This window comes from Apus apus, chromosome 1 (assembly GCF_020740795.1).
Source record: "Apus apus isolate bApuApu2 chromosome 1, bApuApu2.pri.cur, whole genome shotgun sequence".
Taxonomy (NCBI): Eukaryota; Metazoa; Chordata; class Aves; order Apodiformes; family Apodidae; genus Apus; species Apus apus.
The window spans coordinates 103,856,111-103,874,013 of NC_067282.1; the positions used below are offsets into that span (position 1 = coordinate 103,856,111).

Consider the following 17,903-nt stretch of genomic DNA (forward strand, 5'->3'; position numbering starts at 1 on the left):
TCTCCAGAAGTAGAGTGGCAACAATGCTCGGTTGCAAACAACAAATTTCAGGCAGTTAATTATTTTTGTTACTCACTAGTGCAGCTTATTGTAGCACAAGTTGTCTTTACTTGCATTAGGCCAAGGCTGTGTGAACATTTGCTTAATAGATTTCCACCAGGAATATTATACCAACAGAAAATACATGATTGTAGAAACACATAGATGGGTTGCAGTATTAAAAAAAATGAAAAATCAAATGTCTGTCTATTTAGAACATAATTTATTTTTTTTTCCCAAAAAGCAAGGAAAAAATTGGGTTTTTGTAGCTAGCTGAATTCAAAGATGTAGTATGTAGTTTGTCATCAGCTCTTATACATACTAACTTCCTTCTTTGCAGAATGATTAGATAAAGGAAATGAGATAACCTACATAACATATACACCTACAACTCATTTGCATGATTTGAAATTTCTCATGTTGTATAGGAACCATTTCTAGTTAAACCCTGTTGCATGATGCACGTGGGCATTATGCTGGAGTTTTGCAGAATAGGACCCAGGCAAAATTAGAATGAAAGTGGTGGTTAGTGAAGCATATCTTGAGGGCAAAGGAGTAGCTGCTGAATCTATGTTTCTGAAGGTTCTGTAAATTGTAATACAGCAGACTGCACCAACAGACAGCACATGGAGTGTATCAGCAGGGTGAGTGGCTGTATGCTAGCCTGTGACTCAAGGAATGCATTTTGCATGTTACCCTTTGCACAAAAAGAGTCCTTTGTTCTTCCTTCTGATCTCATATCTATTTTCCAAGGTCAAACAGTGCATTATTCCTGCAACATTTGAAATGATTCCTTGCTGACTATGATATACTGATAAATAATTAGTGCTGCTGTACACACTAATACACAATATTTTTTTCATTTTTAAAAATATTTTTATAACCTAGAAATATTCACTGTGCTCTTCTGCAATAAATTGTGTTCTGCACATACTAAATAATGGAAACTACTGTTAGTTGCAATGGCTATGGGAATTTCTTAGAGCTCTATATGAAGTATCCCATAACTTACAAAATGTTACTTGGAGCTGATTTATGAGATACTAACTTTTTTTTGGAATGTCTGGAATGTAATATTTAAATAAACCCTGGAAATAATTATCTACTCCATGTTAGAAATAGTTTTGAAAAAGATTAGCTCTGCATTTCCTGTTCCATAGGAAAAAGTACTGCTTGTGAGTACCTGCGTTAGGTGTTTTGTAATTCCAAATGTGAAATAAAAAAATGTAACGTTCTGTTTATTATTTTGTTTCTTTTAGGTACATTTAAAATATCATATGATGGGGATGTCCTGTTTAACATTGAACCTACCAGTGGAGTGGTAGAGCCAAAGTCTAGAAAGACCATTAAAGTGGATATCTGCACAGATGTACCCAGAGTCATCAAAGAAGTGATAAAGTGAGTGTATGACTGAAGAACTCCAGCTCTATAAATTATATTTTTGTCTGTTATTAGTTCCAGTTTTTATTATGAACTTTTATTTACAATATTTAAGCTCCTAGGTATCAGTTGCTATCTTACACATTTATTTTTATTCAGTTGATTTGGTATTTATATTCTCTTCATGGAACAGTGATGTGTAAATTGCATACCTGGCTGTTTCATTCAAGATCTCTCATAAGTCATAATGATATGGGATATTTGCACATTTCTTAGTGTACAACTAACCAAGAACTTTTGTATCTTTCACCTTTCTATATATCCTGTTTTCCTTATTTTTGTTGGCTTCTGTAACTTGGATATTTTTCATTTGGTTCTCTGTGTTTCAAGAGTCTCAGAAACATTATGATGTTCTTTGGTGTATTTTATTTTAAATGGAGGAAATGTATTTCCAACCACCAACTCTTTTCAGAATAGACTATTTTTAAATGCCTACCTTCTCTTTTTTGAAATAGTGAATATAGCTGTTTTTTTTGGAAATGCCAGAATCTGAAAGTGGATACCAATCTGGAAGGTTCTTTTCAATCCTGTTTTCTGTTAATAGTGAATAGGATGTGGTTGCTTTTTTTCTTTGGGGAGGAAAGGGGGTGTTTCCTGTTTTTAATTTTTAATAATTAATTCAATAACTTAAAAATAGAAAATAATTATTTTTCAAATTATTAGGTATATTACCTAAAATTTAATTCTTCCTGTTCTTGCTTTTCGTAGCCTGTTGGAAAATGACATGAAATGAAAGGAGAAAAATTTTATTAGAGTGTCAGGGAAGATAATATCTGTGTTTTGCTTCACACTTATACCCTCTTTCTTACGGTGTTTTTTTGGTTACTGAGTGTCAGCCTTTCAGTTGCGAAGCATCATGCTTTCTGCCTTTCCTTTACTAGCCAGGCTACCACCACTATTTTATTCACCCCATCTGGGTTAAACATCTACTGTTGCCTGCAGCCTAGTATACAGTTTATCTATTAAACTGAAAGAGAATAACCACACAAGCTCAGATCTCATCATTCACCCATTCCCTGCCTTAAATTCTTCGTAATTCTGTCAGTGAATTTAACATTTCTTAGTAGTCATTGCCATATCCTTTAGACTAAATGAAATCTTTAGTTTCCTTGTCAAGCCTTGCACAAATACATAAATGTATGTATGTGTATATATATTGTTAAACAAATAGAGTATTATTGAAAGTCTTACAGTGGGCTTTTGAATTTGAGAAGTGAAAACACCCTGCTTGTTTCAATTCGTCTTGTCCTCTAAACGTTTTTTTTTTCTATGCATAAACAAAACTTTTTTCAGAGGAATCTACTGGTTTACTTTTTTGAGGTTTCTTTTCTGTCTCAGAGAATACCATAATCATGCTTCAGAAGTTGAGCAACAAAATCAGAAGTTTGAGATCCTCTCCCAGATCCCTTCTGTAGTTATACATGTGACTATTCAAAACAAAGATTTTTAAAAATTGTTTTATTTCCAGCTCAGCAGCCATTCAAAAAGATAGTTGACTCATTTTGGGCAATAAGTTACATCATTAAATTTGATTCTTTTTTGCAACAAGAACAAATAATCTTTGTTCTGGTAGAATTCCAATAAATCACAATCTCTATATGGTCCTTTGGTGTTTTGTGATATCATCAGTATCAAGCATTCAGACAGGAACAGTAGAAGTTTATACTTATTCAGATGAACTTCTAGCTCCAACTGCCTGTGAGAAAAGTACTAAGTATATGCCAAAACTGGTATCTAGATACAAAGATTCTCAGAAATAAGAACAGTGTATCATCTATTCTTTTGAGATGTCATTCCTATTGTTTCAAACATTAAAAAAAGGGAAAACCTCAAAAAGCTACTCAAAACTCCACCATGTCACGTGTGATTCTTCCTGATTGCTAATATACCTGTTAGGCATTGTATTGCCAAGTACACTAATTATTATTTTTTTTCTAATTCTCCCTCTCTGCTGCTTAGTTTATCTATGGAAAGTCAGTGATTAAGTGCTCTGATTTGGTTCAGTTTTGTGTAGGTTGTAATATAAAGCAAGCTGATTATTTCTAACACTTTTCTACATTAAGTATTGCTGCTTGCGACTTTTACTGACAGAGTGGAGTTGGAAGGTCATGGCTGCACTGAAGTATGGATCAAAGGTGTTGTGGTTAAACAAGTTCTCAAAGTTCTAGGAGTGTCTTCTGGAAATACAGTGGAATGCATTAACTTTGGACCAGTTTACTTTGGGTCTTCAAAGACTGAACAAGTATCTTTATACAATGAAAGTCCTGAGTGTATGGATTGGGTAGCAGTACTGGAAGACAATGCCATTGGAGGAGAGATGGTAAGAAACTGTTCTGGTTTTTATTTTAGTTGAAAACTTGTTTTGATTTCTGCTCTTGCATTTGTTGTTTCTCAACATTCATCTTCTAGTAGTATATATTATATCATAATATTTCCTTATCAATAGGCTTTCTGAAACTTCTGTCCAACCAACAATTTTTTTACTATAATTTAACCCTGGAATTAAGTTTTTCAGTTTCTTCTGTTTCACAATAAGACATCTTAATATTAACAATGTTAGATGTGTTCCCTTGTGTTTTTTGTTGCCTTTTGGCTTTTTGAGTGGTTTTGTTTGACCTACTGACTTTATCATTCGGTAGGAGTGATCAACATGTATTTTGGTATTCTAAGATGTTAACTATCAGTGGCTTCACATGTTTTTCTCACATAGTGAAATAATTATCATTTGAGTGAGCTACATCTTTGAAAAAGGGAATTCAAAATGTTAACAAGAAACCGATTTAAAAAATTAGGTTAAGTAGCCATGGGATAGATAACTATGTCAGTGCTATTACTTCAGTTATGTCTTTCTACTGGTAAGTCTAGGGAAAAAAACCCAAACCAAACACAAAAGGGAAAGCAGAACAGGCTGAACTATTCAACTTTTTATTATTTTTTTTTAGGGAACAGATCTTCAGAGGAGTGCAGATGCTGTTTTACAAGACTTAAGCCTCAAAAATAGAGCAGGAGATGTAGATGTTTGCACCTTGGTCTTGTGTATTCCCAATCAAGGAACCTTGCTACCTTATGAGAAATCTTTGGTTACATTGTGCTTTTGTCCAAAGTGAGTGAGTGGTCCAAATTAGACACATGTATAATTTCATTGGTCTAAACTATTCTTTAAAGAGCTGTGTTAGAGAGCATAATTTTAATGTGTCTGCAGTTTGCTTTCTGAATGGCTTCTTGTTTATTTATGTGTTAAAAGAAATTGCTTGGCATGATACTACAAAAAGCAAAGTCTGAAGTGATTATGTGGAAGATGTTTTATAATACATTAAGGATATATTTGAACCAAAAATTGGTTAAACTTGTTTTGTAAGAAGGAGAATTTTATTATATTTTGCCAAGGAAACCAATCACAGCTCCCATTAAACATGGTTAAACTCTAAAGGTTTTTGAGAAAGTTCTACAGTGTTAAATTAAATGCCTTTTGAATGACTGCAGATTTATTTTGTAAAGACATAGCCTATGTGCAGCATTATGAAAGAATATATTTACATTTCATCATCAAGAGCCTGAAACATTTTGGAGAGCTTTCATTCCATTAAAAAAGAAAAAAGTAAGCATAAAGGAACATATCTTCTTTACATAAGGAAAATAAAAAGAAAATGCACTTTTTCCATTTTCCCTTACTCGAACTCTAAATATAAGTTGTTATTATTATGTGTGTAATTTTAATTTAGAAAACTGTTGTAGGCTAGGAGAGATATCAAATAACTACTATAATAACACTACAGATATTGTTGTGTTTAAATTAGTTACTGTTTCATTTTCTGAAAGGAATTTTAGAAGCCAGACTGGGTGGTGAATATTAAGCCTTGATTTTTTTGTGGGTTAGGGTTTGGTATTGGTTTTTTCCCCTCCCATCTTATAATTAGAGATTGTGACTCTTACAGAAAATTTGAAACGGACTTCGAAGTGAATGACTCATCACTGAAGCAAGATTATGTACTGTTTCTGAGATTTGAAACTGTTGGGTGTAAAGATGGTTATCTGCAGGCCCTCAGTGATGGTGCTGCCACAGCAAGCAAAAGTATGTTATCAGAAATGTATAGACACCATCATTTATATATGGATGATAAAACTGCACATTTTTTAATTGAAAAACCCCAAACTTAATTGCCTTAGCAGTTTTATGGGAAACCTCTGCTGATTTTATTTATGGCAATACATCTCTAATGCTTTAGAATCAAAACCTCTTTGACAGTGAGTGGAAAGGAGGAGGGAGTCATGTGTGTCATGAATACACCTGCCAGTAGTGAATACCTGGAACTTCATTATAAATTTGAAGGTTTGGAGGACATAAAAAAACCCCAGCCACTTGAAAGTCACCAGCACTTTGGTAATACCAGTTTTGTACATTTTTCAGTGAAAGTTTGTTGGCCCTCAACTACCTTGATGAGGAAATATGTTATCTAACAGCCATTATAAGTAAGCACGTCTGTGTTAAGTTTATAGAAAATTGCATTATAAATCAAATTGTATTACAGTATTGTTTTGTTTTTGCAAGTATACTACTGTGACTTTTCTGTTTGTAAGCTAATAGGTGTGTCAAGTGTTTTGTTTGTTATTTTTTGTTTGTTTATTGCAGTGAATCATCATCACACAGAGTTAGCTTTGACAGGTTCTGGGCTTCCTGTCCAGTTAACTTTTAATCCAGGACCAGTTATTAAGTTTATGGACTGTTTTGTGGGTGAACAAACACAAGTTCTATGCACACTCAAAAATGAATCTGAGTTTCTTCCAGTAACATTCAGCTTCCACAAGACTGCTCATTTTAATATTTCTCCTGAAAAAGGAAAAATAAAAAAAAAATCTGCAAAGGTAATTGCATCATTTCTTTCAAGTATGTAGTTAAGAAGATTACTTTAGGGTTGTCAGCAATGGAATTTATTTAAAGTAAACCAGAACAATTGCATTTCAGTAGCCATGATGTTTAATATCAGCCAAATATATTAATTTTTTTCTCCTGGTGTATAATGTTTTAATGCCTTTCCTGCCTTCCAGAAAGCAACAAGTATTGTTTTAAATTTGGAAAAAATAATTGTAGTACTAAAGAAACTTTATCCAGGTTTTGCTTGGCTTTATATTTTTTATATTTTACTTCCTTGAGCAGACTGATTTATACCCAGAACTTTGTGGAATCCTTTTCATTTTTTTCATTTATTTAATTTATTTCAGTAAATCACAAACACTTGTGTAATGGAACCTTTTTTTTCTTAACAGAAGAAACTTTGCCAAATTTAAGTAGCATTTATAATATCCAAACCTGTAACTCAGGGCACAAGGGAGAATGATTTGTCCCAGAAATGAGGAAGTGAGACTTTTTTTGGTGTTCTAATGTGTAGCAGTTTTATAATTCTTTATATTGCTAATTTATGACCGGCAGTTGGTATATTCTAAAAACCCAGTTTTCAACACCTGTCTTAGAAATAAGTTTGGAGAAAAGTGATTCAATTAAATAGAGAATTACACAAAACTTTTCTCTTTGTTTTTCTGCCTCATGTGTCTCATAATCACTTTTCTTTTCCAGGATGTGATATTTTCATTTTCTCCACATCAGATAGGAATAATGAAAGTGAAGCAAGTTGTTGATATAATGGATACAGGAATAGAGAAAAATAATTCACAGGTTCCAAAACTGAAATCTTTTCACCAAGTGTATTTGAGCTTTATTGGTGTGTGCAAATCTAAAAGAAAAAACATTCTATTCAAAATTAATCCGGGTAAGATGCTGAATAGATAAGTGACAAGTGATATATGTCTTAAAAGTACATTTTCAATATTTTAAAAGAGAATTTTAAAGTATTTTGATTTTGTTTTTAAAAAATAGCATCTCTCCGGGAACTGAAAGAATGCTTAATGGTATGCTATACACCCATAAGAGGATAAAACTATGGCAAAAATAATGGTTAACCCCCTTCATATTTTAACAAAACCTGAACTATTAAAAAGTAATTTTTTGTCGTATGATTATTTAACTTGTATCAATCAGAAAATAAAAGCTTCCGTTTTTTGCAGCAATGCCATTACACAGTGCCAGTGTGTTTCAGTTGTAAGTAAGAGATGGGTAAAGCACAGAAAGAAGTCAGGAAAGATAACAGGGTGTTCTTTATTCATCGAAAGTTACTACTGCCAGATGATTTGCCAGTTAATAGAACCTGCTACCTGTCCTGTGTCCATTGATTCTTCCCATCCCATGGAGCTTATGCTAACCTAAAGATATGCACTATATATTTCTGGATATGCACTAATTAGTCTCTAATTTGTTTCTTGTGTTCCTAATGTGTCTCATGAACTACTTTACAGTACATTTACTAAGCCTGTTACCAAATTTCAAAACCAGTCATGGGAAATGTAGCTTTTTCATGCATCAGATATGCCCTGGCCTCTGCAGGTATAAGTGCAACAGGGCTGTCCTGATCATTGGTGCATCTACTTTCAGTGTGTAGATAGGAAAGGGAGCTTGAATACTCTTTAAATGACTGTTGCCCACTTGAAGATGGGATATCAGGAAAAAATTATCAAAACTGTTGTCAAGCACTTGCAACAGTCTGCCCAGGAATGTGGTTGAGTCACCATCCCTGGAGGTATTTAAAATATGTGTAGATGTGGTGATTAAGGACATAGCTTAGTGGTGGACTTGGCAGTGCTGGGTTAACTGTTAAACTTGATGATCTTAAAGGTCTTTTCCAATCAAAACAATTCTATGATTCAGATGGTATAAGATGTACTCACTAATAAAAAAAATGAGGGCAATACTCATTTTTGGGAGCCTACAGGAAAGCTGGGGAGGGTCTTTTCACAGGGGCTTACAGTCAGAGGATGAGGGGTAATGGTTTTAAGCTGAAAGAAGAGAGATTTAGGTTAGAGATCAGGTAGAAATTCTTCAGTGTAAAGGTGGTGAGACACTGGAACAGGCTGCCCAGAGATGTTGTGGGGGCTCCATCCCTGGAGGTGTTCAAGGGCAGGTTGGATGGGGCTCTGAGAAGCCTGTTCTATTGGGAGGTGTCCCTGCCCATGCAGGGGAGTTGGAACTTGATGATCTTTAAGGACCCTTCCAACTCAAAAAATTCTGTGATTCTGAGATTATTTTTTTTCAAAGAGAGCATTTTGGGAAAGTAAAAAGGGAAGTAACTGGAAACTTACTACTGTGCTTTGGAAAATGTTGTCCATTCTACAAATATCAGAATGGTTGATAAGCTGCTGGACATTCCTGCTGTTTTCAAGAAGGTATTTCAAATCCAAGGCAATCAAGAATTGATGAGAAACTAGTTTTGCAGTTTCTGGGTTCTATTGTTGAAATCCAGAACCTTTGCAGTTTGGTTTTTTTTTTTTTGCTTCAAAAACATGATTAAAATATTTTTCTATGGATCAAAGACTTAATGTAGTGTTTAAATTTTGTCACCCCTTCTAAATGCTCTTGTTTACCTTTTGCTCTATTAATGTCCCCTTTCTGCTCCTATTTGCACCTTTATAAAGAGGTTATGAGTAGTATCTGTACTCTATAGGCTACTGATGTCTGTGTCTTGCTTTTAAGCTTCATTGAAGTGTGGAGGGAAAGTGAGTTTTTTCAGATCCTTCTATAAATGGGTTCTTTGTCCTTCTGTTTTCCTAGTCTCTGTGGATGAGTGTATGTACTTGTCTCCCTGTATTCTCTGAAGAGGGGAAGGGACCTGAAAGAAGCTTCTTTCAATCTGTGTCTCCCTGGGCCGTGGAAGTTGTAGCCACTCCTCTAATTTGGAGGATGGAAAGTAGGGGTTTCCTTGGTAGTAATTTTTAGTAAAGCTACAGTGGGTAAAACCAATATGTTTACTTTAATGTATCTGGATTTTTTGCAGGTGAGGGTGGAAGGGGCAGTTGAAGAATGGATTTATTTATTTACTTACGTGTATCTTCATTTATAGTACTTCTTTAAATGTATATTTTTATGTAAGGAGAGGTGAACAAATGCATAGCCTAATTTCTGTAATAATTATTTTCTTTATTGTGTATGTGCTTTTCTACAAATAGAGTGAAAAAGATGTGAGCTCTCTCTTTAGTTGTGGTAGCTTGGGAGTTCTTTGTTAAAAATCATGCCTGTGTTTGCAGCCCTTAAGGCAAGATTCAGGACAGTATAGTAACAGGCAGCTCTGGGTGTTCAGTCACGTGCATGTCCAAGACAAAGCATCACAGCTGGGTATAGTAATAGTGGTTTGGGCTCTGGTATTTGCCTGTGGTCTAGGCTGTAGAAGGTGTTTTGCTGATAGAATGGTCTGAATGCCATCTTCCCTTTTGTCTGAGAAAAGCATAATGGGATGAGTGCCTGGCTGTTGGGTTGCTGTATAAATTAAGAAGCAAAGTATAAATTATTAAACAATTTTCTAGTACTTTCAATTTTGTTTAGAAAGTGTAAATGTATGTAACATGTTTTATTTTAATTTGAAGGTATAACACCAATGATTTCCAATGCAACTGGACAGTTTGTAGCTGATAGCACAGGACAGCTCTCTGATAAAGCACCTGTGGCATTACTTCAATCAGCCCAAACACAAATTCACACTCACCGGATAAACAGGAATTGTAAGGATGATGCACTTATAGCTTTTCCTAATGACCGTGCAGCCAGCATTAGGCCTAGTGAATGGAATAAAAAGTACAGGTAAAAATTCCACAAATATCATATTTAAAAGTGCACATTTATTTTATACTGTATAGTAGATCAAGATTAGTTACTCATATGAGAGTTTACTGTGTTTAATTTTTCAGGCTGAGAGTTCCTTAAAATTAATTGCATTTTACTTAACCTTTTGCACATAAACTTATTGAATTACTTATGTGAAACTACAAATGTAGCTATTACAGTTTCAATATTTCATTTTTATGGTTGCCTTTACAAGGTCAAATATTAATAATTAGATATGATAAAAAGCTTGCAATGAAATATATATGTAACAAAATCAATATGTTTTCATTCTAACAAGACCCAGAATCTTTTTATGCATGTAGTGAAACTGCAATTCTCTTCAAATATTTAGGACTATTTTCACAAAGACTGGGAGATATAACTATATAGATCCAGAGTTTTGTTATACTGACTGTGAACGACTTTCTAAAGAAGCACATAAGGAATACTACACAGACTTCATTTCTAGTTTAAGACAGCGCCGTTTACAGAAAGATGCTGTTAGGTAAGACTGGATTTAAAGGAGAAGTAAATACTTAAGGCTCACGTGAAAAATGTGTGTTTATACATGCAGAATTAACTTAGTGGCACCAATCATATTCCTGAATTTGTCCCATGATGAAATGCTTTGTGGTTGTGGGACCTTAATTTATAATGCCTTCAAAACTCGTTTTGTTCAAATGTTCATTTAGACATTTAGAGCTTGCTTTCTGGGAAAAATGTCAGAGAGGCATGGAACTTGAAATTAAACTTAAAATAAAACTTAAAATAAGATGCCCAGTTTTAAAAAGAGTTGTTTATGGTTAATAGGAAAAAAACATAGCATTGATTGTCTTGGATTCTCTTTTCTTTTTATATAATACATTATACATATTTCAAACTGGTATGTCTAATCCAAAGTAATGTATTAAGTATGTAACTTCTTATAAAATTTGTGGAATTTAGCAGATAAAGTTCAAGGTTTGTATTGGTCTTCTAGCCTTATCTTAGAGTAAATCCTCAATGTATGAATTTGTGTATTTAGTTGGTATGCTGTGGAGCAAAGTAATGGGAAAGCAGAACTGACAGTTCTGCCACATTAAAAAGTATATTAAAAATAAAAAAAAGCCTGTACAGCTTCTAAAACAAGATAATTAATACCTTAAAAGTGTTCAGTTTGCAGGAACCATTATTTAAAAATTAATACTGCCAGTGTATTATTCTTGTAATCTTAGTTTACCATGCTCTGTGTGCATAAACAACGTGATTGGGCCAAGGTCTGCAGAGCTGGATTTATTTTATTTTTATGCATGCTCATGATATATGGTTTTCTTGAAAGAAGCTGGTATTATGTAGTGGGTGAACTGTTGTTTATGTGACCATAACTCATATATTCAAGGTATATTGCAAGAGCAGCAAGAACAGAAAGAAAAATTTCACAGTATCAGATGAATTCCACTTTTACTGCCAAACACAGTAATGATTTTCTGAGTACTTGATATGAACATCTGTGTAAGATCTCTGGAAGTTTCAGATCTCTTTGTTGCAGGGGAAATTGATTGAATGGAATTGAACTCTGACCAAGAAAAGTTAATTGCTCTGAAAATTAGGTTGTAAGTTGTCCAGTTCAGACATATATAATTGAAGGATCTTTGTAATCTTGCCATTTGCTAATTTTTAAGTGCTTGACTTTACAGCTTAATTGTTCTCTAACAAGTATTTTAGACATTATAAAATATTTATATTTGGTAGCCATAATGCTTGCAACCTATTTAGCTAAGCAATTGCTACAAATTGCAACAGATGTTCATCCTTGCCTAAAGAATACAATTAAAGACTTTTTCAAGGTATTTTCTCTACTTTAGGGTTTTTTTTTAATAATGAAGTATTCCTACTTAAAGTACTATTTGTTGTCTTTAAAAATTTTAAATAGATTAATTTTTTTTTTTTTTGCCTTCCCTATAGGCAGTTTTATATTCATAATAATTCTGTGAGCATAGGCCTTAAACCAGCTGAAGGGCTTATGTCACCAAAGCTCTCAATCACAGATCTTGAAAAGGAGAAACTACAATTAAAAATGCTTCCTAGAGATGAGAATTGCCTACTAACAAGTGAAAAACTGTCACGAGCTGGTTCTAAATCTTCAATCAAAGGAGTAAGTTAAAGCTTGAGTAGTAATATAAGCACAATATGTTTACCACGTTAAAAAAACCCATCAGAATCATGGTTTTGTTCTGAGAAGGTGTCTTATGCTTATCACAGATTTGGAGTAGACTCAGTGCTATGCCATCTTCTACTCAAGAGAAGGAAGACTGTAGTCTAACTTTGACACCCAAACAGCTTCATCAAATACTAATTGGTAAGATTTTTAATTTGATTACTAAATGGATATAATTGTTACAAAGGCACTTATTTATAGTAACACAATTTGTGTTCATAAATGTTTACCTTAGGAAAATGTCTTAAATTGGTGTCAGCTTGATATTTCATGCAGTGCTTAACCACAGCTTTGTACTACACAGAAAATACTGAGATAGAATGAAATATGAATATGTAAAAGGAGAGCTTGCTTTAAAGTCTGCTCTTACTACAGCTTATTATAGAGAAATCAATACAGCATAGTATGAGGGTTCATATAATTATGCCTTGGTATTGGGTAGTATCTGGACCACCATTAATATCAGCAAGATTCTTGGGAATATTCAGAATGTTTCTGGGAATTAACAGCAAACAGTGATAATCTAGAAAAGTAGAACTTGTTCAGGATCTTCCTTCAAAGTAGTTTCAGTGGAATGCTCTATGATAGGGAGTAAGACTTTATAAAGTCCGTGAGGGACTCATCTATTATCAACACTTGTTACTGAAACTGGTCTATTATAAGGTGAATTTTTCTACAGTAAAATTCTTTAGGAGCAAAGGGAAAATTTTCAGTACTTTCTGTGCTTTTTTTTTTTTTCTATTTCCAGTGAAGCCAGAATTTGAATAATGTAGCTGTATACTTAGGAAAGGTAGAATAAGATAAATATATTAATACAAAAAGTTCTTAGAATTTTGTAAGAGGTTTGATTAGTGCCATGAACACTAAAATTTGCAGACCAGAATAAAAACTGGTGACAGCAGTAAAAAAAGTGTTGAGATAATGCTGTCTCCATCAAATTACATGCGTTATTAAACCGAATGGTCACACATCAGGGAGCAAATAAACAGGTTAAGTATAAAAAATCTCAGAGAATTTCTGCTTGTATAGTAATTAAAATATCTGATTAATAAAAGGAAATATGGTTATTAAGAATGCCTTTTGTAAAAAGCACATTGCTTTTCCTATTTTAAGAATATGGACAGAATTAAGAAAAAATGTTGGTGTTGGCTTTTGAGTTGTGCTACTGAAAACATTCACAGAACAGGCGTGGCATTTACTTCCAAATTTTAGTGTGAAATTGTTTTGCTACAGGATTTTCCTAGCTAACTAATCCTGTAATTTGAAGTACTAAATTGTTTTGATTGTGATGTTTTAGTAGTTATGCTTCCTAACATTAACTTGAACTTTTTAATGTTAAATATCTTATTATATATTCCAGGTCCATCTACTATAGATTTTGGTGATGTTTGTGTGCGTTCTCCAACAGCCAGAAAACTGCACATTATCAATAACTTGTTAGTTAATATATGGATACAAATTGAGATTGAAATTGATGAATTGCAGCAGACAGGTCCATTGTCTCAGGTGGTGCCTCCTCTTACAAAGACTGATATTCCAATTGTATTTGAGACAAACAGTCTTGGAATGTTTAAAAGGTAAGGCTTCTTATTTGTCTTGATTTATGTATTTTCTTTGCAGTAGTAAAATAAAAAAATAAAATCATGTAGCTGGTTTAAACTCACTGTAAGTTTTAACGGTGTAGTCTCATTTGGGGTGGTGCTGAAATAATTAACGTAGTTTTATGTTGCAAAATTTTGCTAGTATAGTAGTGTTTCTTAGGACTTAAAAAAAAACCAACAACAACACATTGAGCTGTCAAAAGCCCATACGGCCAGAAGTTTATCAGGGAAAAAAGTTTGTTATTACAGTGTATTTGTTAGGGGACATTTTAAGGAAAATACTGTGCTCGTTCTGGCATAGGTTTGCATCACTGCATCTGTGCTTGCATCTTTTGATGCACCTTATGGGTGCACCTTAGAGGCAAACTGTTTTCTGGCATTCTGGTATGGAGATGGAACTCTCACTTTACCAATGCTGCAAAATGGCTGTATGAGGCTGATCATTCTTTGGGATGATCTTCACCTTTGGCATGATTTAAGTCGTGTGCAAAACAATTACAAATTGCTTTCTCTTGCCAGTTGTAATTGCGTGTTCACACTCAATTTTATTTTCTTGCTAATGATCACATTTCACATGTACTTGACTAAAACATAACAAATACATACAAATATTGAAAAAGATGTACTTTTATATTACAGGTCTTTCAATTACACAATAAACAACCAACACGCTGGGCATGTGCTGGTAGTTGCAAAAGCAGTATCTGTTGAACTGGAGCTGTCTGCAAGGGAACTGATCTTAAATCCTATTCCTGGCTACCTAGCAGAGACAGAATTTAGAGCAACAGTCAGGGTGTACAATCACAGAAATGGTTCTGCTGAGTTTACCTGGAACCCTGTAATTACAGATGGACGAACTGCATTTTCTATACAGCCGGCCAGAGGTATACTATGGAAGAGCAGTATGTGTGCACATAGCTTAAATGTCAATAATGTTAAATAAGGCAAATATTTAGCTGATGCTATAAACTGTGTTTTTTAGTTTTGGGACAGTATCAGTGTACCCCAAAAGTAGTATCAGATCAGAATATTAATACCACAGCAGCACTCCCTGTATAAGCTCCTTCATGAGTGCATACTCAGTTGGCGTTACACAGTACAAACAAAATTTGCAGGATACTAATAAACAGACTATGCAATTGTCATAAGAATTCAGAACCTAATTTTACTTAATTGAGAATACTGTTCAACACCTTTGAAAAGTAGGCTTAGTCTTTGTAATAGAAGGTCATTTCACTTGAATGGGCTTATGTTATTTCTAATTATGTAATGTAACTTGATAATTGTACATGTGTATGCTGTAGCCTATAAATTATGAACATTTTTCTAGGCTTTGTGGAGGCCTACAGAGATTTGGAGTGTGAAGTTGTTTGGCATCCACGGTTCAGCTCTCCAAAGGCAGCAGAATTCAACTTATGTGTGCGTAAAGGAAACACAATTAAGTTGAAATGTTTTGCCAAGGTAACAATTCATACAGCAGATTTAGAGAAGCAACGTGTGTTTATTTTAAACAAGTAATTTCTTAAATGTATTTCTATTATCACATATTCAGAAAACTATTTTTAATTTTACATGACTTAGATTTGACATGTTTAACAAAAGAATATTGCTTCAAAGATGATGACACCATGAAGGCAAGACAGAGTATTTGCCTTTTTCTTCCTTTCAATTATATACTTCCTTTCGCACGACAACTTAGTGATCCTTACATATTAAGTGATAATTGTTCTTCTTAGCTCCCTTAGTTTACCTAAAGAAAGGTTGAGAGGTGGTAGTTCTTTAGATAGATAGTAAAGGGATTAAAATCTCTGTGTGTGTGTGAAGTTATCTTTCAGAGCTTCAGGGCAACAACAGGCTGCAATGTAATTTTGTTTTGTTATTTGAACATGCTATATGGTAATTTGAAAAGCAATGTTCTGGATAGTTTTCTGCACCGTGAAATTCAACATAGGTTAATCATTATTATCTTAAGTTACAGGGAGTGTGAAGGAGACAGACTTTTTAAAATATGTTCTACTGGCTGCATATTCTAGTACTTCCATTTTGGGACACAATAAGAATCTTCCCTTCTTTTTGATGTGCTTGCTTTCTCTTTTTATTTATTTTTTTTCCCAGTAGCTTTTTCTTTTTTTCTCCTCTTCTTTTGAAGCCTTGGCAATCGCCTTATGTTAACGAGGATGTGGGTAAATTAAAATACTGGCATTTCTGCTGATATTAAAATCTCTCAAGTATCTTGTCCTGATCACACATTTAGAATTAAAAGAAATCATGGAGCTTGTGGTGTAAGATTATATTTAATAACAATATTTTAATTTGTCTTGAAATTAGTCCAGAACTATCTCTGAGTTCGTATCTGTTCACTTTGAATCTAGATAAGTTCAATACACTGAGTAAATCTTGTCTCACTTTTAAACTGTATTTGTGTATTTGAATACATCTAATTTATGCATTTCCACAAGTATGTTAGCTCATTATGTAGTGAAAAGAAAATTAGGCTGAATTATATGTTTAAACTTAGTAATATGTTATTTAGTTTGCTTGTTTTCTCTTTTTATAGCTTGGTACTACAAAGGTTCAGTTTATAAAACAAAGGATATCCTTCAGTCATAGTCCACTGGGTTTATCTACTTGTAAGTCAGCCCTTCTTCAGAACATAGGACACAACCATGCATACTTCCAAGTAAGCTAGAATTATTTTTAGCATATTTAATTTCTTGGGGTGAGGAGGAAGAAGGGGATTCATTTTATCAGATCATGTTGCAGTTTTTGTTCTCAGTTATTAGACACACTCAGAATCACCATGGTTGGAAAGGACCTCTGACATCGTGAGTCCAGCCATCAACACAAAATACCCAACAAAAAACCCCAAACAACAACAACAACAACAAACAAACAACCCCCTCCACCCTCCGCCACTAAAGCATGCCCTGAAGTTCCACATCTACACATTCTGTGAATACCTCCAGGGATGGTGACTCAGTCACCTCCATGGGCAGGCTCTTCCAGGCCTGACCACTCTTTCAGTATAGAAATCCTTCCTAATATCCAATCTAAACCTCCCCTGATGCAACTTCAGGCCATTTACTCTGGTCCTATTGTTACGTACTTGGGAGAAGAGACCAACACCCACCTCACTACACCCTCCTTTCAGGCAGGTGTAGAGAGTGATGAGGTCTCCCCTCAGCCTCCTTTTCTTCAGACTAAACAACCCCTGTTCCCTCATTATGACTTATTCTCTAGACCTTTCACCAGCTTGCTTGCTCTGTAGCACCTCAATGCCCTTCTTATAGTGAGGGGCCCAGAACTGAACACAGTACTTGAGTTGCAGCCTCATCAGTGCCAAACACAGGGAGACAGTCACTTCCCTACTCCTGCTGGTCATACTACTCCTGATGCAGGCCAGGATGCTGTTGGCCTTCTTGGCACCTGAGCTCACTGCAGGCTCATATTTAGGCAGCTCTCAACCAGCACCACCAGGTCCTTTTCTGCTGCACAGCTTTCCAGCCACTCTTCCCAGTGTCTGTAGTATTGCTTGGTGTTGTTGTGACCAAAATGCAGGACCTGGCACTTGGCCTTACTGAATCTTATACAATTGGCCTCAGCCCATTGATCCAGCCTGTCCAGGTCCCTCTGGACCTGTAGAGCCTTCCCACCCTTAAGCAGATCAACACTCCCACCTATTTTGGTGTCATCTGCAAACTTACTGAGGGTGCACTTAATCCCCTCATCCAGATCATTGATAAAGATATTGAACAAGACTGGCCCCAGAACTGAGTCCTGGGGAACAGTTTGTGACTGCCCACCAATGAGATTTCGCTCAGTTTACCACAACTTACTGGGCGTGGCTGTCCAACCAGTTTTTTTACCCAGTGAATAGTACACTTGTCTATTCCATGATTTGCCAGCTTCTCCAGGAGAATGC

At 34.7% G+C, this 17,903-nt stretch overlaps 1 protein-coding gene across 1 annotated transcript in view; it reads left to right on the forward strand.

The window, feature by feature from the left end:
- Positions 1–17,903, forward strand: part of CFAP47 (cilia and flagella associated protein 47) — a 307,875-nt gene that overhangs the window by 7,889 nt on the left and 282,083 nt on the right. The window contains 14 exon segments of the mRNA XM_051614860.1: positions 1,299–1,437; positions 3,571–3,799; positions 4,422–4,582; positions 5,415–5,551; positions 6,110–6,342; positions 7,052–7,244; positions 9,946–10,159; positions 10,536–10,688; positions 12,128–12,317; positions 12,425–12,521; positions 13,741–13,957; positions 14,621–14,865; positions 15,312–15,442; positions 16,539–16,661. Coding sequence (XP_051470820.1) covers positions 1,299–1,437; positions 3,571–3,799; positions 4,422–4,582; positions 5,415–5,551; positions 6,110–6,342; positions 7,052–7,244; positions 9,946–10,159; positions 10,536–10,688; positions 12,128–12,317; positions 12,425–12,521; positions 13,741–13,957; positions 14,621–14,865; positions 15,312–15,442; positions 16,539–16,661 — 2,462 coding nt within the window.